General features: G+C 42.4%; 2 protein-coding genes across 2 annotated transcripts; both read left to right on the plus strand.

Annotated features, from left to right (window-relative positions):
- Nucleotides 1-9,068: 9,068 nt before the first annotated feature.
- On the plus strand, nucleotides 9,069-10,169 carry LOC105520526 (olfactory receptor 52W1). The gene has a single exon (XM_011954289.1). The coding sequence runs from the start codon at nucleotides 9,141-9,143 to the stop codon at nucleotides 10,101-10,103; it is 963 nt and encodes a 320-aa protein (XP_011809679.1). The 5' UTR covers nucleotides 9,069-9,140; the 3' UTR covers nucleotides 10,104-10,169.
- A 5,330-nt stretch (nucleotides 10,170-15,499) lies between these two features.
- On the plus strand, nucleotides 15,500-21,103 carry LOC105520527 (chromosome unknown open reading frame, human C11orf42). The gene is made up of 3 exons (XM_011954290.1): nucleotides 15,500-15,639; nucleotides 19,823-20,621; nucleotides 20,883-21,103. The coding sequence occupies exons 1-3, from the start codon at nucleotides 15,568-15,570 to the stop codon at nucleotides 21,011-21,013; spliced, it is 1,002 nt and encodes a 333-aa protein (XP_011809680.1). The 5' UTR covers nucleotides 15,500-15,567; the 3' UTR covers nucleotides 21,014-21,103.
- Nucleotides 21,104-21,110: the final 7 nt, after the last annotated feature.

Genomic DNA, 21,110 nt, shown 5'->3' on the forward strand with positions numbered 1-21,110 from the left:
TATTGTTTCTTACAACTGCATGCGAATATATAGTAACTTATAATAAAAAAGGTATGTGTATGTGAATTTGGCTACAGTCATGCACTACATAATGACATTTCAATCAAAGACAGATTACGTATACAATCATGGTCCCATAAGATTATAGTGTCATATTTTTGCTTTACCTTTTCTATGTTTAGAGACTTACTGCTGTGTTACCACTACCTGCTATGTTTAGAACAGTAACGTGCTACATATGTATACTTGTGCCATGTTGGTGTGCTGCACCCATCAACTCGTCAGCACCCATCAACTCGTCTTTTACATCAGGTATAACTCCCAAGGCAATCCTTCCCCCCTCCCCACCCATGATAGGCCCCGGCGTGTGACGTTCCCCTTCCCGAGTCCAAGTGATCTCATTGTTCAGTTCCCACCTATGAGTGAGAACATGCGGTGTTTGGTTTTCTGTTCTTGCAATAGTTTGCTGAGAATGATGGCTTCCAGCTGCATCCATGTCCCTACAAAGGACACAAACTCATCCTTTTATATGGCTGCATAGTATTCCATGGTGTATATGTGCCACATTTTCTTAATCCAGTCTGTCACTGTTGTGCACATGTACCCTAGAACTTAAAGTATAATAATAATAAAAAAATAAAAATAAAAAAAAGAAATTAGCTTCCAAGCATAAGGAAAGCCTACTTTCAGGGTTTAACATAAACATATCTAATATAGTCTAACATGGAAATTTACAGGAGCCAGACTGGATAAATTAGTAGGAAACCTAATAATTTTTGATCAGTGTACATTCACTAAAAAAGTAGTAAATAAAGAAAACAGTCTATTGCATTTAACTAAAAAGAAAAAAAAAAAAGAACAGTAACGTGCTATACTGGTGTGTAGTAGGCTATATCACCTCGATTTATGTAAGTACACTCTATGATGTTCAGAAAACAGCTAAATCACCTAATGATGCATTTCTTAGAACATATCCACATCACTAAACAACACATAACTGTATTTAAAAAGAACAGCTGTATCTATTGACCTAAAGCATGTTTGCAATATGTTATTGTTAAATATTTAAGTGTAGTACTCAGTATAAAGTAGGTGCGCATTATTTATTGAATGACTAAAAGGAAATTATGGAAAATATATATTATTTGATTCCAAAATTATAAAAATAAAAAAATTAAAAAATAAAAATATTTATGTTTGTATAAGTACAGATGAGCATGGAGAAAGGTGTGAAAAGATGCATAAGAAGATGTTAACAAAAATTACCTTAGTAGTAGAGGAGAGGTTGGAAAGAGGAGGACAGCATGAAGAGATTATTAAAATTTTCTTTACATATCTTTATATTTTGGTTGTAGTAAATACTTGTAAAATTTGTATTTTCATAGACAACAAATAATACTTTTAAACATATTTAAATGATCTGGAAAAAAGCAAACAACCTAATAAGATGAAAAGCAAAAAATATGAATGGCATGAATATGACTGTAGGATGAGTTTAGCACAGTGATGGTCAAATTTAACAAAATTTGCAAAATGAGGTAAATGAAGTTCTTCAAGGATGTTGTGGTGAGGGCCCAAGGAAAGAAAAGAGTTGAGAGGTTTGATGACAACAGATGAAGCACAAGAAACAAGCATCAAAATGAAGAAGAAAACTCTGTGATGACATGTTGGCCAGAACTAACGAGTCTATGGAGTCCATATTCAGGCTCCATAGACTACAAAATAACTCTATAATATTACCTTCTCCACACAAAAATGAAGAAGGATGGGCTAGGAACACATACACAAAGGTGGTTGGCCAATACGGGAAGTGGCAGTGACACACTGCAGACTTAAGTAATGTGAAAATGGACAAAACTGACATTTACAATAAATTCTCAGCCCTGGCCAGTGACACACTTGGAGTACAAGAACATCTATAGAGTGGCTTACATTGCTGTGAGTACACAAGAGAAGTGAGAGGAGAAAAAGGATGCTGGCCAGGAAATTACAGAACATTTCACTGACTCTCTAGGTAAGCTGGAAATCACAGTTGCAGACCTTTGGCAGGGAGGTTTGTGTGATATAGAATTCACATTAGCAACTACAGAGGGGAGGCAGAAAGTCCTAGCTGTATCATGGACAAAAAGCTATAATGGAAAAGATAAAGAAGATAATTATTTGGGTGGATGCAAGTATATTCAAATAAAGTCAGCGGTCAGGAGAAAAGCCGTCTTATTTCCCTGAAGATTGTAGGCAAAGCAATGTGGCTGCTCCTTCAACCCTAAAGGGTGCATTGTCTAGGGAAGGGAGGGGGAAATGCAGACTGAGGAGAAATGAAATTACCCATGAGAAAAAGGTGAAAAACAACCTGATTTAGTTTTATGAAGCTCGTATAACCCTGATGCTACATAATCATTAAGAAAACTTGTTTTGAACTCACACTGACCTAAATTCAAATTAAGATACATTAGAAGTTTTGTGATCTGAAGTAAGCCACCTATGCCTCAGCTATTTCACCTGTAAAATGGAAATAATAATAGTGTCTACCTCATACGGATATTATATTGAGTGAGACGATATGCATAGAGTGCCTGGCCCAGTGCCTCACTCACAGTAAGTGTTCAATACATCATAAACTGGGAGGCAATACTAAGTGTTGTCAAGGTCTACACACTATAAAAAGAAAAAAATATAATACTGTCTTTATACCGAGGATAAGAAAAAATAAATAAAATAGAAAAACCACATGTCCTTGATGTGCTTTCAGCTAAAATTAAAATGTTCTGTAAGACAAATGAAACTATACATAAAATTAAAAGGCAACAAACTGGAAGGTGATATTTCCAACATAAAACGAAATGTTAGCATCTAGAATACATAGAGAATTTCTACAAATAAATACAGGGGAGAGGAATACTAAATGACTAACAAATATATGAAAAAATATGTTAAAATGAGATAATATTTCTAATTAATTCAATTCACCTGAGTACCTGAACAACAAAAAAAAAAACCAGAGAAAAATAAAAATAAATCAGATTTACAAAAACATGAGTCTGATAATACAGTATTTTCAAGGATATTATAAAAACCAGGATCTTTCATAAAATTGCTAGTGGGAATACAAACTAGAACAACTATTTTGAAGAGCAATTTGATAATATCTGCTCAAGATAAAAATGTACATGCCTTATGACCTAGCCATTCCAATTCTAGATATATGCTCAAGAGAAGGTTTCACGTATGTGAAAATAAAGACATGTATAAAGATATCCATAGCAGTGTACATAGCAAGATAACCAGAAACAATTTGAACTCTATCAATGATAACTATTTGGCATAATCATATGCTATAAAACTACATAACAATTCAAAGGGATAATAAAGATCTGTTTATTCACATAAAAAGAACTCAAAAACTTAACTTGCTGTATACAGTAGTAAATAATTTATGTAAACACTTAAAAGCACCAAGTATCACAGCAAAAGCATTAAAAGCTGAAGTACACTCTGAATTCATGATAATTATTATTTCTCAGGTGAGAGAATGAGACACTACAGGGGATTAAAAAGATACATTTTTACCTGTAATTGTTAATGTCTTTATTAAAAAGGAATTGGAAGCAAGTAGGAAAAAGCGTTAATAACTGTCAATTCTGGGTATGTTGATACATGTGCATGTTCTTATTCTTTATACTTTTATATCTGTTTGTCATTTCTCAAAAGTATGACAAAAAATAAAATACAAAAAAGCACATTATAGACCAGAGGATCAGTCATGAGGTTGCTGCAGTATTCCACAATAAGGTTGTGAGCTATAAAATAGGTTATATTATATTGGAGACAGAGAGGAGTCAGATACAAAGCTCTTAAGGAGACAGGTCTTAGTGGCTGTTTGAATGTTTAGTTGGCTCAGGCTTTCATAACAAAATACCATAGACTGGGTGGCTTAAACAACAGACATTTCTTTCTCACAGTTCTGAAGGCCAGCAAGCCCAGGATCAAGCTGTCAACAGAGTAGGTTCCTAGTGAGGACTCTCTTACTGCTTACAGTGTGCTGTCTTCTCACTGTGTCCTCACAGTGTGTCTCTCTCTTCCCCTTCTTATAAAGACACTAATCCCATTCATGAGGGTCCCACCCTCATGACCTCATCTAACCCTAATTACCTCCTGAAGATCTCATCTGCAAATACCATAACCTTGGGGGTTGTGGCTGGAACACGTGAATTTAGTAGGGGGACACCAACATAACAAATGTAATGATAAGAGAGGCTGTTTACCCGTCTGCAGTACTTTGCTTGATATGTAATGAGTTCTGAACAATGATTGCTGAATTCTGTGAATGACATTTATACTTTTCGTGGTTGTAAGAGTCACCCATGCAATGTGAATTCAGAGGGAGGAGGATAATCATGGGAAAAGATAAAAGTGTTATCTATTACCTCAGAGAACAACATCAAGGAATTAATTTCTTGAGCAATAACCTCAACCCAATCTCAACAAGGTGAGTCACTTCAAAAGCCCTCCTCTAAATGCTAGAGAATGCTTACAGGGAACTACTTGTCTTCTATTTTTAAAAGTCATTGGAAGACCATCCCAGCAGTGTTCTCAGCCATTACTGGTCAGAGAGGCTTAGTCAAAAAACATCTCTTGAAGGAATACAACGATTTGCTAAGTTAAGAGAGTTTCAGGGTCCTAACCCAATTTTACAGGTATAGCTTTGCCTTGGAAATAAAGATGGCAACTGTGACTTCGGCATTCATAGAGTCACTTCTATATATGGTCAAAGTTAGTGTCAGTCCCAGAATCTCTGGATTCTGGGTTGAGGAAGGAATGAGCCTATTGCAGAGGAAGGAGACATGGATAAGGAGAGTAGACAAGATTAAAAGAGATTTAATTAAAAACTAGATGTGATCTATTCCATATCCCTACCATAACCTGACTTCTGGAAGATCCTATTATGACAGAGAGGGAAAACATTTCCCTTCTCAAATCTACAACCTCAATGCAAGCACATCTACTATCCTCCTAGGAACTGAGGATGCCCAATGGTCCAGAGCTTTACGGAATACTCAGGATCTGCTCATGGAAGGGCTGGGAAGCATGAAGTAGAGGAGGAAAACTAATGCTAGAAGAATGGGCATAGTGGTTCCACGACTCCTTCCACATCTCCATAGGGTAGGGCAAACCTGATCTTACAGTATCTCTCTACCTCTCCTGAAACTGAGTGAAGGAAGCCTGGGCTACTGTGGTGCCATTAGTCACAAAAGGATCTCATACTGACCCAGGAATTGGGATTTGACAATTGAGTTTGCTTTAGTAGGTTTCTAGAAGAGGATTTAGTGCTGTACGACACCACGAGAACCCGAGATTTCCGATCTGTAATCTATCATGTAAAGTGATAAGCTACTTATATGTGTTCTTGCTCATGGATCATTTTAAATGGGAAACAATAGAACAGGCCCACATGGAGCCAGCTGTTATCTAAGAACCCTATTCTATAGATGTTGGTGGTAGTTGCATTAGCCCAAAATGTAAGAAAATCAGAGTCAGTCTCCAGACAGAACCCTCCTATCCTATTTTCCATGTCAGTCTAACAGCAACTAAGAAATCCAAAGAGCCTCCCTTCTCCCCACCCTACCCAACTCCTCACGGAGAGCTGACACCCTGCTCTGGGGAGTAGGCTCTCGCATATAGCCCCCACAAGGTCACAGGTGTCAAATCCCCTCCTCTAATGGTCAATGTCACAGGAAAAGACCAGACAGTTGGTTCCCAAGGTGTGCTTAGACAGCTTCTGTAAGGAAGAACTGGAGCTTGGGAGACTAACCAAGGAATCTTCTAAAGACGAAGTCAATGATATCTCCCAGTGTATCTTGGATTACTGGAGAATGGGAAATACATAACACAGTAGATTTCCAAGAACCTAATGACTTCAAATTTGGACTTGTTGGGCTTATGGATTCTGTAATTTATCTTATGAACAATCTTTGCACAAAGAGCAAGTGTCCAAGACAGCCAAAACTTTTATTAGTGTTCTCTTGAGGCCAAGAGCACTTTTTCCTAACCCTCTCCTTCACGGCTCTTAACCCACCACTCCCACCTGCTCAGTACTCCTCTCCTCCCTGAATTGGTGACAGCTCACCATTTACTACCAAATAATTACAGCTCTTTGTACATCTCTCCATTCAGCAATCCTAGGATCACCTGCCAATCCCAAAATCTCCTGAACTCCTTCTTGCAGGAATGGGTGCATTTTGCTCCAACTATTCTAAAAATTCCTACTCATGTTCTAAACCTCAGCAACAATTTTTGAAGTAGTGGCTAAGAGCAAGTATGCTAGAGCCAGACTGAGTTAGTATCCTAACTCTTTACTAGCTATACGACCTTGACCAAGTTAATATCTATCTCTTAGTTTCTTTTGTAAAATGGAAGAAAGAATTGTGCCCACCTCAAATGACTGTTGTGAGGTTAGGGCTTAGAGCAGTGCATGTACACAGGAAACTCCACAAAACTTTTAACCATTACTGTGATTCAGAGATTTCCCTGACTCCCCCAGGAAGAGTGAAAGTCTTCTTTCTCTGTGCTGCCATCATATCTGGTATTGACTTGAGTTAAGGCAATTACCTTAACAATCCTTCAACAACTGTTTAGATCACTGTGTCCGTTAGACTGTGAACTCCTTGAGAGCAGCATGGTCTTGTTATTGCCACTGTATCCTCACCACATGACACAAGGCCAGGCAGAAAAGAGATTCAACTAGTTCTGCTATAATACTAGTTTTGAAATACAAATTGTTCAAAGACAATTGACATATGTATTAGGGAACTGAGAATAATGTGAATTTCATGTTTTCTTGCATGTAACTCCACTTTCAAGAAAGTAGGTGAACACAGAAAACTGAACCCAGCTGAACTGAACTGAGTAAGAAAGCTCAACATGCACACATGCACATACCTCAAACATCGATCAGCTACTTCAGTTCACCACTTGTGTTATGAGCCACACCCATTCACATCTGGTATTACAACTTTCTGTCCAATTTCATTTCATTTTATTTATTTTTTAGAGACAGGATCTCACTCTATCACCCAGGCTGGAGTGCATGGCATGATTATAGCTCACTATAGCCTTGAACTCCTGGGATCAAGTGATCCTCCTGCCTCAGCCTCTCGAGTAGGTAGAACTACCGGTGCATGCCACCATGGCTGGCTACTTTTTTAATTTTTTGTAGAGATGGGCTCTCACTGTGTTGCATGGACTGGTCTAGAACTCCTGGGCTCAAGTGATCCTCCTGTCTTGGCCTCCCAAAGTGCTGGGATTACAGGTGTGAGCCACTGTGCCCAGCCCATCTTTTCCTTAAATGTGTCACTGATGAAGTTTTTGAGTGTTGTGCCCCTACCTTCATTTTTCCAATAGGTCCTGTGGTCTTTATTGCATAACTTTACATAGTGTGATGAGTTTAACAATATGTCTCCTTATAATAAAAAGAACTGTATTCAACAGACTTGTGGTTAATGGTAAATAACTCTTTTTCTTCGTGGATACCTAAGACTTCTGAAACTGTAGGAACCCCTATTCATCAGCAAAAGCTGTTTGGACTAGCGGTCTGTCCCACAATTAAAAGCAATATATATTTATTCATAGCTAACTACATGCCAGACTTGTGGTGAGCAGTAGAGACACTGTGGCTAATAAAAAGCGATATCTGCAACTCTTTTGGTCTAGTGGGGAATTGAGAGACGAGAAATTACAACAGATTGGGCTAGATGCTATTAAAGAATAAAGCAAGGAATTTTCTCCCGGACTTCAGTGAGCCAGGAAACACTTCCCTGAGAAAGTGTTCCTTTCCCAGATCTTTCCACCCGATAGTCTCTTTCCTGGCTTGCCCCTGTTTCTGCCTCCTTACTCTACTTCCTGAGTCACCAGCCCATCAGCACTGAGCAGAGAGATACAAAAAGAGTTAATGTGGCACAGGTGGGAGGGAGAAAGGCCCTGAGGGAAGCAGGTAGAACAGCCACATAAAGAGCCCCACAGGCACTGATTAAAATGAAAAGAAGCTGCCAACACACAGTGCTTGAGATCTTTCCCAGTCAAGCCTTCTGCTGGAGATTTCTTCCTCATTCATTTATCCATTCAACATGTATTAAGCTTCTTAGGTGGGCTAGATCCTGGGAGAAGTCAATCTACTCGTCCTGCCTCCTCCAATGTCAGAGATGCTTCTTCCTCAGATGGCTGCTACTGAGTTGAGTCCCATTTTCTCCCTCTATGTCACCTCCACTCCTTCTGGCATGCCAGGAATGAGACTCTAGTGGGACCCACTTTTGTATCGTGAAGAAGGAAAGGAAACAGAGAAGAAAAGTCTCGTTTCATACTGCCATCTCTCTCTCTGTTGCTCCCCAGCCCCAACTCCAACTCTCCAGCTGATGTTCAGCATCAAGTTCAAAACATAAGCACCCTGCACCCCAAAAACCTAGCAAGATTTCCCTTGCCACACCAAGCTCCCAGATTCACTCCAGATTCCATCTGCCTCCCACTACGGTTTCTCCCTTTCTTTCTACTCTGCCTCCTCTCTTCCAGGATGGTGGGTGCAGAGAATGGGCAATTGCTCAGAGCTGGGCAAACCTTAATATCACTGTACCCACCAGCTCTATACAGCTGAAGAAGCTGAGGTCCAGAGGTCTTGCCCAAGGATACACAGGCAGGGACAGGACAGCTGGAAGCCTGATTCCCCACCCTGCCCCCAGCACTGGCTTTCTCCTCATAGAGACTGAGACTGACTCTATTTGGACCCTGAGGAAGAAAAGTATTCATTTCCGCTCCACCCTCTGCTGACATCGTTAGAAGGCTCTCTCTGGCTATCTATACCAGCCACTGCAGCAGGCAGCCTCCTCCTCACTACCCCTTCCTCCCACTACAATACATATCGACTTTTAGGAGCAAAGGATTCTCTTATCTAAGATAGAATTTCGACTTTAATTATCCATCCAAACCCCCACTAACCAAAAGTTATAACCCTGTGATCCTCCCAGCCCTACACTACTCCTACACATATGCCATGGATGGGTTTGTGCCACTGTGACACCCCCAAAATCTCTCCCCTTGTCTTTCCTGTCAGGAGTCATGGCCCCCATGAGCCCTCAAGTTGTGCCCACCACAGAATGGCAGAAACTCTACAACTCAATTCCACCTTCCTACACCCAACCTTCTTCATACTGACTGGCTTTCCAGGGCTAGAAAGTGCCCAGACTTGGCTGACATCGGTCTTTGGGCCCATTTATCTGCTGGCCCTGCTGGGCAATGGAGCACTGTTGGCAGTGGTGTGGATAGATTCCACACTGCACCAGCCCATGTTTCTACTCTTGGCCATGCCAGCAGCCACAGACCTGGGCTTAGCCACATCTATAGCCCCAGGGTTGCTGGCTGTGCTGTGGCTTGGGCCCCGATCTGTGCCATACGCACTGTGCCTGGTCCAGATGTTCTTTGTACATGCACTGACTGCCATGGAATCAGGTGTGCTTTTGGCCATGGCCGGTGATCGTGCTGTGGCAATAGGGCGTCCACTGCACTACCCTGTCCTGGTCACCAAAGCCCATGTGGGTTATGCAGCCTTGGCACTGGCACTGAAAGCTGTGGCTATTGTTGTACCTTTCCCACTGCTGGTGGCAAAGTTTGAGCACTTCCAAGCCAAGACCATAGGCCATACCTATTGTGCACACATGGCGGTGGTAGAACTGGTGGTGGGTAACACACGGGTCAACAATTTATATGGTCTGGCACTTTCACTGGCCATCTCAAGTATGGATATTCTGGGTATCACTGGCTCCTATGGACTCATTGCCCATGCTGTGCTGCAGCTGCCTACCCACGAGGCCTGTGCGAAGGCCTTTGGTACATGTAGTTCTCACATCTGTGTCATTCTGGCCTTCTACATACCTGGTCTCTTCTCCTACCTCACACACCGCTTTGCTCATCACACTGTCCCAAAGCCTGTGCACATCCTTCTCTCCAACATCTACTTGCTGCTGCCACCTGCCCTCAACCTCTTCCTCTACGGGGCCCACACCAAGCAGATCAGGAACCAACTCCTGGACACCTTCACATTCAGAAAAAGCCCGTTGTAATGTCCAGTGGTAACAATGGAGCCTAAGAGTGGAGGTGAAGGGACACTCGGAGGGGAGTCTGGGGCTGTGAATTATGTTATCTTCATCCCACTGTCTGCATATGACTGTTACCATCATTTAACAGGTAATTGCTGTGGAGTCCCTACTATGTGCAACACTGGCATCTGTAAACTTTGACTTAAACATGTATTCTGCTTGGGAGGAGGCAGGAGGTAGAGGTCAGGGAGCTACACTACCATGCAGGAAAAATTAGTGAAGGATCATAATAAACAAGATCTAACTTAACTCCCTTTCCTGCTCCCCACCTCCATTATTTCAGTCTAAGTCTTCCCATGCTCCCACACAAAAGCTCCTCTATAGATCTCAAACTTGATGGACGTGCTTGGCACTGCCGCAGAGGGTGGCACTGTCCCTGGAGTCAAGTGCTTGGGTACCTGTCTGAAATCACAGCCCTCTCTACTCCTGGAGCCAGATTCTGTTTTCAGACTGCCCTCAGGAAACGAGTTATTATACAGGCTAATCTCCCACGTTCTGATAATCTAAATAATGTGCCCTGTGGTACCAATTTGGCCACTTCAAATTCAAAGAATCCTCTTTTGGTCTCATCTGTAATTACTATTCTTCCTTCCCCCAACTCCCACCAAAGCCCCCAAAATTAACAGCTAGAACTTCTTCCCCTTTGACTGCAGCTTCAGAGGTCAGGGGTCCACTGAAAGAAATGTTGATATCCCAGAAAATCACTGCAGCCACATCATCTGATTGCCTGAGGCTGAATTACTAGTTTCTTGTCAATCTGCCCTTTTGTGCACCCTCAACAAGAAGGTACAATCCCCAAATAAAATCCCCATCGGCACCCCCATTTGTCTTCGCCAACATCATTAGAAGCACATGATGTTAGTGCAATATGATAAATGAAACATTTCACACTTCTGTACCTGCCAGAGCAAGAACAGGAAGTGTGGTGGTGTTGCCCAACAGGTGATTCATTTTCAGCTAAGACACCACACTGGAAGGGACATTACATAACAAAAGGTCTTTAATACCATCATGGAGTTCAGAATAAGTATAATATAATAAGTATAATATGGCAGGGTGTCACCGTTATGAGATCAGAAAAAGCTGCAGACTGCAAAGGCAAACCCAAGCTCTCCAGGAAAACTATCATAACCACAGGTATTGGAGTTAGACATGAAAACTTGAAGCCAGGAGCAACCAAGTCCACTCAGCACAGATAGCTGGACCAAGCTGGACCACGGACCACTACACAGATGAGGAGGCTGCAGATCAGAAAAAGCAGATGATGCCATCTCTGGTGCCACACTGGGTCCTACCAGGTCATCAATAACAAGGACTAAAGAGTCCAGAAGCTCTGTATGATTTTCAGAGGCATCATCACACTGCACACAAGTAGATACAGAGGAAATCTACAGTCACCCTAAGTGTGGGCTCATTCATTCTCAAGACTAATTTTTTTCATGAGGTTCTGAGTTTAAACGGCCTCCAAGCAATGATTTTGCAGATAACTGCAACACAATTCTAATCCTAATGAGTCATAAGTCTTGAAGATGTTCATACCCTTCTCTTACTCTAAATTCCCCTTTATTGCAGTGAGCTGTGATCACACCACTGCACTCCAGCCTGACAGTGAGACCCTGTTTCATAAATAAATAAGTTCCCCCTTAATATATCTATCCTAAGAAAATAATTGACATGTGAACAAGCATATATGTAGTAAGATATTTATTGATTATAAATAAATATGTGTGATAATCCTGTGTCTCACATATATACAGGTATACCATTTTTTGCCTTTCCCCTCTGATACATGAAAGGGAAATCATCTGCAGCCAACATTCATAAACAATGAATTCTGTCACCCTCCCACCACATGAAGACTCTCTTCTAAGGCACCTTCAACCCCTGGTTGTGCACAACTTTTCAAGGTAGCTGGTTACAGAGCTATACGTTGTCCATTGTAGCAACTTTCTTCCTTCAAGCTAAAAATCCACTCCCTTGGACATTTGTATCTTGTTCCAAATTGAGACTGCATACATACCTGCCATATGAGAGTTTCAAGAGCTTTACCACACTCTCATTCCTCATGACAACCTGAGAATTAATTATAAGCCCACAATCCCTCATCCATAATTCCAAAACTTAAAAAAAATACTCTGAAGAAAGAAACAATATTTTTTATAACTTTGGCCCAAAACCTGACACCTCAACCATCATGATCCTATTTATAATCTTTATTTATCTTATTTAGTGTGAATATTCATACATCTAACTTCAGAAGTGTTGATGTGTTTGATTATAGGGCACTGTCCTGAATCCCACTGGGGTATTCCTTAATACATGATATATATATATTACTTTTCTATAATCTGAAAAAAACTGAATTCCAAAATATCTGTCCCTAAAAGTTTCAAATAAGGTATGAGGGGTCTGTGTGATTATCCTTGAAGTCTGAGAGACATGAAGAGACTTGTTAGGGCTCTTTATCACTCTAAAGTCTTTGCTGTCAATACTATTCTATACTGCCCTACAGGTTCATAATGAGAACCTCATGTTCTCTGGATAAAAAGATCCATCTGTTTGTTACCCTCATGCTCTCCATTCAGATCACCCTCAGATACCCTGCAGATGATCTGTCTCTCACACCACACCAGAGGCAAATCCTAAGCAGGACATGGCCCAAAGAGCCCAGACCTTAGGCTCACCATCTCCATCCAGGACCCAGTTGCCATCCATTTTCCTTCAGTAACTTTTAGTCTCAGTCTTTCTGAGTCAAAAGGAAAGACCGACTTACTTAAGTGTTGGGGTAGATCAGTAGGGAATTTAGGGATCGTAGGGAATCATGATAATCAGGCAGCAGAAGAATGTATGGGCTTCTGACTGAGGAGTAATCAGACAAAAGTTTTCAGTCCCAATTTCCCCTCTGAGCCCCTCTCCCAAAAGTCCTAAAGAGATCCTCCTCGTCCTTTTTTTTTTTTTTTTTATAAATTCAAAGGGTACAAGGGCAATTTTGTTATATGCAGACTGCACCGTGGTAAAGTCACCACAGTCCACCATCCCTGCACCAATCTCATTCCTCCTCTTCTCATTCTGGAATCCCCTCGGGATCTGGATGTACACCATTCTCTATCAGTCACTCTCACTGTCTCTGTACTGCTACATCTCTGTCTCCTTGCACCATTTGTCAGTTTTATCCCATATCTATGTCTCTTGTCCTTGTGTATGTCTCTCTCTTGCTCTATCTCCACCTGCCTCACTCAGAATTCTTTCCTGGAGAGAACAGAGGTGCAGCTATACTACACCAGGTGACCTCTTTTTGTCAACCACAATCAAAATGTGCTAAAGGGACATTAGAAGGAAGGGATTCGGTTTCACTTGTCTTAACAAGAAACAGGGTTTCTGATTTGGCTCATCGTGGCTCCTCTCTTATCCTGCCCATTTCCTTTTCACTAAACCACTTAGCACTTTCCATCTGGCACTCACTCCTCCCACCACACACTAAAGTGAGCCAAAGTAATGTGTTGGTTAAAGATTCAGTCCAGCAGACTTTTACCTGAATCCTAGATCCTCTATAAACTCATCATATGCTTTGAAATAATTATTTAACCTCTCTGAGCCTGTTTCTTTACTTGTAAAATGAGATAATAGTAGTAACTACTTCAAGAGCATACCAAATGGATTAACTAATATAATGAATTCAAAGTATTTGGCACAGCCCCTAGCACAAAAGAACTCAACATTAATATTTGGTATAATTCCTCTCCTTGAAATATTTGATATTAATTCCTTTCCTGGAAAATAGGACCACACCCACTGTAAAACCTTTGCTCAAAAACCCAGCACCCATATCCATAGCTCTGTCTAAGGAGACCTGCCCTCCCGAGGCCAGTTACATCTCCTTTAGGGAAATTTTCCTAACGCTCTTTCCCACTACTGCAGGACCTTTGCCTATGCCCCTACTCATACAACCTCAGCCAGCTCAGATGACAGTCAACTTTGTGAGACTGCTCTACAGAGCTATGCAGGGCTGGGCTAGGCGAGGATACCACCTATACAAAAGAGGTCTTCCTGGGCACAAAGGAGACTCTCCAGAAGGACTCAGAGAAAGGACTCCTTGAACAGATAAGGTATGGAGTAGAAAAGTAACTACAGGAAAGGCTCTCTAGACTGGTTCTTCTTCAGCAAAACACAGTTGAGATCTCTGGACAAAGATGCAAAGGAGATAACATACAGTTAATATGCCAGCTCTTATCTAGCTACTAGGCACAAATCAGACTAGGACATGGAGTGGAGCACGCAGAAATTTTTCCTCAAATTTACCTGCATAATTCTGGCTTCCTGAAGATTCTCTCGTTACTAAGGCAACATTATCCCAATTATATTCTTACCCTCCACATTGTTACACTGCTCAGCACAGCAACCTCCTACACATTTTCCTGGTTTTCATTGCAATTGTAACCCACCCATTAATAATGGTTTTCAACCTAAGTTATGCATTAAAATTGCCTGAAGAGCTTTCAGAAATTGTGATGCCCAGGCACACCCCAGACCAATTAAATCAAAATCTCTGGCACCAGTAATTGATCCAGGCACCAGTAATTTTTAAGCTCCCAGGCAATTCCAAAGTGCAGCCAAGGTTGGGAACCACTGCTTGGTTCTCAGTATAAGTCCTAATCTAGATAGTCATGCATTGTTTAACAACAGGGTATGTTCTGAGAAATGCATCCTTATGCAATTTTATCATTGCACAAACATCACAGAGTGTGCTTACACAAACCTAGATGGTATAGCCTACTACACACCTAGGCTCTAGGCTCTAAGGTATAGCCAATTGCTCTTGGGCTACAAATCTGTACAACATGTTACTGTAGTGAATACCATAAGAAACTGTAACACAATGGTATTTGTGTATCAAAACATACCTAAACATAGAAAAAGTAAAGTAAAAACACGACAATATACTCTTACGGTGTCAGACCACTGTCAGTCACATATCATTTTCCAAAACATTGTTATGTGGCTCATGATTGTATTTCTCCCATGTCCTTTAGGACCCCAATCCAACCTCACAGAGAAGCATCTGCAGCGAAGATAGTAAATTGCTTTAGAGATGCTACTGAAGGGAGGAGAGACCTGATCCTGTTTCCTTAAAGAACTCAGACCAAGAACTACACACACACATACACATATACAAACACACCCTAACAGATACCTGCATTTTCTTTCCCTAATGCAGGAGGATGGATAAGTAACTCAAGAGCATGAATTACATGCTGCAGTGAAGCTAGGAAAGTCACTGTCATCCCCCTATCCAAGGCACAATTATGTAGCAGGACCTCTATGATGTCATGCAATGGCTTAGGGCCCAAGACCTCAGGTCTCACCTCCCTGGGCCACCTGGGGTTCCTGCAGCAGCCACTGCCCTGCCCAATCCCTCTTATACCCCACCATGTTGGTGGGTACCCCCCACCTGCTGACATTGGATGAAGCTGATGCCACCTGGACCCTCATCAAGGATAAGGTAGGTAAAGTAAGGAGGCTAAAGAGGAAGTAACAAAGTGTGACCTGCATGGGTCTGAGCAGCTTGTGAGTAGGAAGGGGTGGGAAGTCTGAAGACAATAATAACCAACATTTACTCAGTGCTTCCATATGTGCCGGGCACTGCAGTAAAGTTATTGGCATGAACTGCCCCCATTTAATGACAACTGCAAAAACAGTAAAAAGGTTCACTGAAAAGCAGTGTATAGGGAATTATGAGCAAAGAGGAGACACGCTAAGTGCTAAGTCAGGGGTGAGACAGGAGATCAGGAAGGCTTCCTGGAAAGAGTGACATTCTAGCTAGGCAAGCAGGAGTTATTCACACAAAGAGGGAGAGGAGAACCTGACAAATAAAAGGTACTTAATAAATATCTGAATTAATGAGCAGGGGGGTGGTGAGTATATAATAATTTAATAGTAATTAAATGTAGAGCATTTGTAAAAACAAGGAGAGGAAAAAGAATAATTCATATTTGAGAACTCCTAATAATCTTCTAGAGCAGAGTTCAAAGAAGCAGTAGTAAAAATAAAGCCAAAGAGCTATAAGGGCTAATCTTAGAACCTGGACTTCCTATAGAACCAGCTTCCTATAGAATCTGAACTTTATCTGAAACTCTTTCACAGATCTCCTCCACCTTAACTTCCACAAAATAAGAAATTTGGATTTCGAGGCAGATTTTTATATTTTAAGGAGCAGGACAATCTCAGCTGTATCTGGGTTGCAAGTATCCAACAAATCCTACCATCATCACTTTTCAATTGCAGGCTGGATGGCAGGAAATTTCAGATCAGATAATCTAGAATCAGATTCTGACTATGTGATTTGAAGGAAGGTGAATTTATAACATTCATAGAAGTCAGCCTACCAGGCTTAGAAAAAAAAAAAATCTTAAAGCAGTGCCTACCATACTCAAAGATTTAATGGCATGCTGCTTCCATTCCAAATAGGGTAGCTGCTTACCACAAAGTCCAGCTTCCCAGGGAAGCAAAACCAGGAGAACTCAAGGTCTTCCCAAGTATTAGAGCAACTAGTTTCAGCAGTGTAGAAGGTTGGTCCTGGACTAGATCAAGCAGAATTAGACTGAAAATAAACAGACTCTCCCACTATTAGAAAGCTATGCCATCTCTGAGTATCAGAAAAACTCATTATCCTATTTAAACTGAAAATGGTCAGGAAAATCGGAGTAGAGATATGCAGGATAAATCACTGGCATTATGGGGCAAATTCAAGGATTAGGTCACCTTTAAGTGACCTGGTTTCCTGTGTCCAAAACCACTGACAGTTTACTGAACATATAGCAAAACATTTGGCTAAACAGAATGTGGCTCAAGAACTCTACATTCAGAATTCGATGGAACCAAGGGACATCTAGGAAAACAATATTTCACCATCACTTTCCTGGGATGCCCCTGGAAAACCTAAATTTGTGGGCCTAAGGTCCATATAATTTCTATCCAGAAGCAAAAGTTCTGTAGGAGCACATAGTAGTCTTAAATAGTGATTCTACCAAGAACACAATCTCCCTAACAAAGAACCGAGCTCCTTATTTTTCCTATTTTAGGATAACCACTGGAGCTGTCAAGGTCAGGGAGAGTTAGAATTAGGCAACTTAATGCCTGTCAGCATATAGGAAGAGCATATGGGGAATAAAGAGCCTCCAGCTAAACCAGAGATTCACCCTTTTAGCAGAAAATTGGATAATAAGCACCAGGTATTTTAAATGTCACACTCCTATCAGAGGGGCCTGTTCGACAGACTCTCCCGTTTGTCTTACTTGTGCAAGATCCTTGACACCAAAGGAACAGTTAGGGTGAGATTTGGATGTCATGCTTGGTGCGTCTGATTTCATGGTCACGGTGCAAAGCATTGCATCCAAAAATGTCAACCCACCAGTGTTCTGCTCTCTCCCCTGGAAACCTCACTGGTCCTTCTCAGAGCCCCACCCAAGAGGAAGCATTCCAGTAAAGCAAAGGAGAAGGAATAATGGGAAACTCTCCTATGCAGACCACAAAAGAACATCAGTTCTTCCTTTGGCCAGGTGACAAGACAGTAGTCTACAAGCCACCTCAGCTTATCCAAGGTACAGAGGCAACTCCATAGTTAGCTACCTTCCTCTTATGCTAGGAGGCAGCACTTCCAAAACAGCTTTGTAGCAAAAAGTAGATCAGCCTTAAGGAGTCACTGGTGAATTCTACCAGAAGGCCAACGAAGAGGGCAATGCCATCAGTAGGGGCATAGCCATGTGGAATTTGGGCCTGGAGGTAGGGAGTAGAGTACAGCACTGTAAGCACTGGGCTCAAATATAAGAGATGCCCTAAGAGGAAACTCTGTGTGCCCTTGCTCCCTAGTAGAGCAGAGAACCAGAAACGTCAGCCACAAAATCCTGAATGGGTTGAAACCATACTTAAGTACAATTACTAGACAGGCTCTTATGTTTCCCAGTGAGTCATGAAAAATAAACTTTCCAGGGTTACCAACTCCAAAAAGGCCATGACAAAACAAACAACAACAAAACACGCACACACACACACACTAATTAAAATCCCTGAAAGCATACTGTAACTAACATTATAAATATGAGGCCTCAAATTCCCTATAAAAACTACCCCTTGCAGCTAGGGTAGAAGGTATATACTATGAGGTAACAGACATGGTATAAGAATGGACATTCCGAATCTATTTCTGTGTAACCTACTATTGATTAAAGACATCACCCATATAACTACTCACCTAAGAAGAATCCTTGAAGATTCTTTTTTTTTTTTTTTTTGCTTGAGACTCTGTTGAGTGCAGTGGTGCCATCTCGGCTCATTGCAACCTCCGCCTCCCAGGTTCAAGCAATTCTTCTGCCTCAGTATCACAAGTAGCTGGGATTACAGGTGTTTACCACCATGCCCGGCTAATTTTTCTATTTTTAGTAGAAACAGGGTTTCACCATGTTGGTCAGAATGATCTCCAACTCCTGACCTCAGGTGATCCACCTGTCTCGGCCTCCCAAAGTGCTGGGATTATAGGCATGAGCCAGCGTGCACCGCCAAGGATTCTTTCTTCCATATCTCCTAAGTGACCAAGTTCTACTAATTCTATAACCTAAATATCTCTAGTATCTTCCCCCTCTATTTTAGTTCAGGACCTTATCATGCCTTGCCTGGAGTATTGCTATACTCTTAGCTCATCTATCGCCCTTATTTTATGCCTTCCTATTAAAAATTAGCTTTCTGGTCAGGCGCGGTAGCTCACACCTGTAATCTCAACACTTTGGGAGGCCGAGGCAGGTGGACTGCCTGAGCTCAGGAGTTCAAAACCAGCCTGGGCAACAGAGTGAAACCCCATCACTACTAAAAATACAAAAAATAAGCCAGGTGTGGTGGTGGGTGCCTGTAGTTCCAACTACTCAGGAGGCTGAGCCAGGACAATCACTTGAGCCCAGGAGGCAGAGGTTTCAGTGAGCCAAGATCATACCACTGCACTCCAGCCTAGGCGACAAAGGAGACTCAATTCAAAAAAAAAAAAAAAATTAGCTTTCAAAAACACCTATCTGATCCTGTTCCTCCTACCCAGAGCCCTTCAAGCAGCTTCCCACTGCCTTCAGGGCAATTCACTTGACACACACACAAGCCTTTCATAATCTAGTTCCTGTGTGCCTTTCCCTCTTCATACCATACATACAAGCATTATAAAATTATGTGTTCCTAAATGTGTCCCCCTTGGTTTGTAAATTCAAGTTTTTTCACTGGCTCTTATGCCTGAATTGACCATTCTCCTACCTAGATAATTCCTTCAAAACTCAAGTATCACCATCTAGAAACCTTCCTTGATCCTCTTTCTATGAAAAGTAAAGACTGTTCAATCACTTCCTGTCTCCTTCACATCTTGCTTTCTATAAATATTTTACATAGCTGTTTACATTTTTGTCTTCTCCGTTAGACTAAACTATATCAGGACAAAGACAAAGTCTCATTCTTTTATGTTTTCCCATTACCTAGATAGTTTGACATGTAGACATTCAAGGTTTTGCTGCAGGAGAGCTGGGAGATAAGCAGAAAGCATAAATCTGAACACTATAGAGATGTAACTGAACAGTGAACACTCGGGGTCAATTTAAAGTAGGCAACCAGTTACCTTCTGACCCTAAGTCCCTGACCTATAAACTGGCCACCTGCAGGTCATCAAGGAGCACTTTGGGCCCAATGCAGTAGCAGTACCTTTCCTGTCAGATGCAGCCTGCTATGACCTACTGGGTGTGCTGGTAAAACAGTCCCGCCCAGCCCATACCCGCCTGGCTTTGCCAGGTCGGCAGGGTCGGAGGGCACTGAAACCAGTGGGGCCACTACCAAGCCTCCTGGAGCAGGCAGGATCTGAGGGTGCCTTTGCCCACTGCACTCGGGAATACTCAGCAACTGGCCAAGCAGAGATAGCCTATGAAGAGATGCAAATGTTGGATGGGCAGCCATGCAAGATCCGCCTACATATGGGTGGCCTGCGCAAGAAGGTTGCCTTCCTGTTGCTGCCACCGGGCCAGGTGAGCCTACAGCAGACTCTTTCCTGGCTCCGAAGCACCCACAGCATCTATGTCATCTACCAGGTCTTCTCTTGTTCCTGGCTGCAGCTGGGGCTGATGCCTACAGCCCATGAGCCCCAGCTCCTCCGGCTACATCGGTCATTACCTGTTGCCTTCTCCTGCCTCAAGTTTTCACTGCAGTCCAAGGGCGTGCTGGGACCACAGAAGCCTCTGACTAAAGACCCACTGCTCCATGGGGCCAACTGGGTCAGACCCAACCTCAGCATCATGCCACCTCTGGCCCCCACATCAGCACCTGCTGATACACCTGAAGCTGCTGATGTGCCCCCACCTGTCCCAGCTCCGCCTACACCACCTCCCCAGGAAGGGCCAGAGGGCAAACCCACCAGATTCTCCTACAAGGGCCGAAACCCCTTCCGAAGGGGGCCCCAGATACTGTCAGGTACTGCTAGGGGGAAATGATGAGATGGATGGGAGGGACAAAGTGAAGGAGGGAGAAGGCATGAGAATAAAGTATGTGGGGAATCCATTACTCAGCACAGGGCTCTGGTGAAAGAGATGGAATGAGGGAGCCCGGGGAGGGTGAGATGGAATGAGAAGGCCCTGGTAAGGGGATTGGGATGGCACAGAGGACCAGAGGGAAAAGCTAGGGAGGAAAAAGACCAGCTAGAAGTCAAGCTGTGACTATCCCCAACCCTGGCAGAGAACTGGCTCTTCAGTCCCCGCAGCCCTCCACCAGGAGCCCAGGGTGGGGGCCCCAGGGACCCCGACGGGCACTCCATGTCCCTGCCCCTGCTGCAGGGTCTATCCTCGGAGTTCGACAGCGACGACTGAAGCTGAAGCAAAAGATTCCGGGGGCAAAGCCCCCAAGATCTGGCATAGGGGTACTGGTCTCTAATAAACATCAGCTGCTGCTCCCCCAAACCATCCT

This window comes from Colobus angolensis, unplaced genomic scaffold (genome assembly GCF_000951035.1).
Source record: "Colobus angolensis palliatus isolate OR3802 unplaced genomic scaffold, Cang.pa_1.0 Scaffold381, whole genome shotgun sequence".
NCBI classification, from domain to species: Eukaryota; Metazoa; Chordata; class Mammalia; order Primates; family Cercopithecidae; genus Colobus; species Colobus angolensis.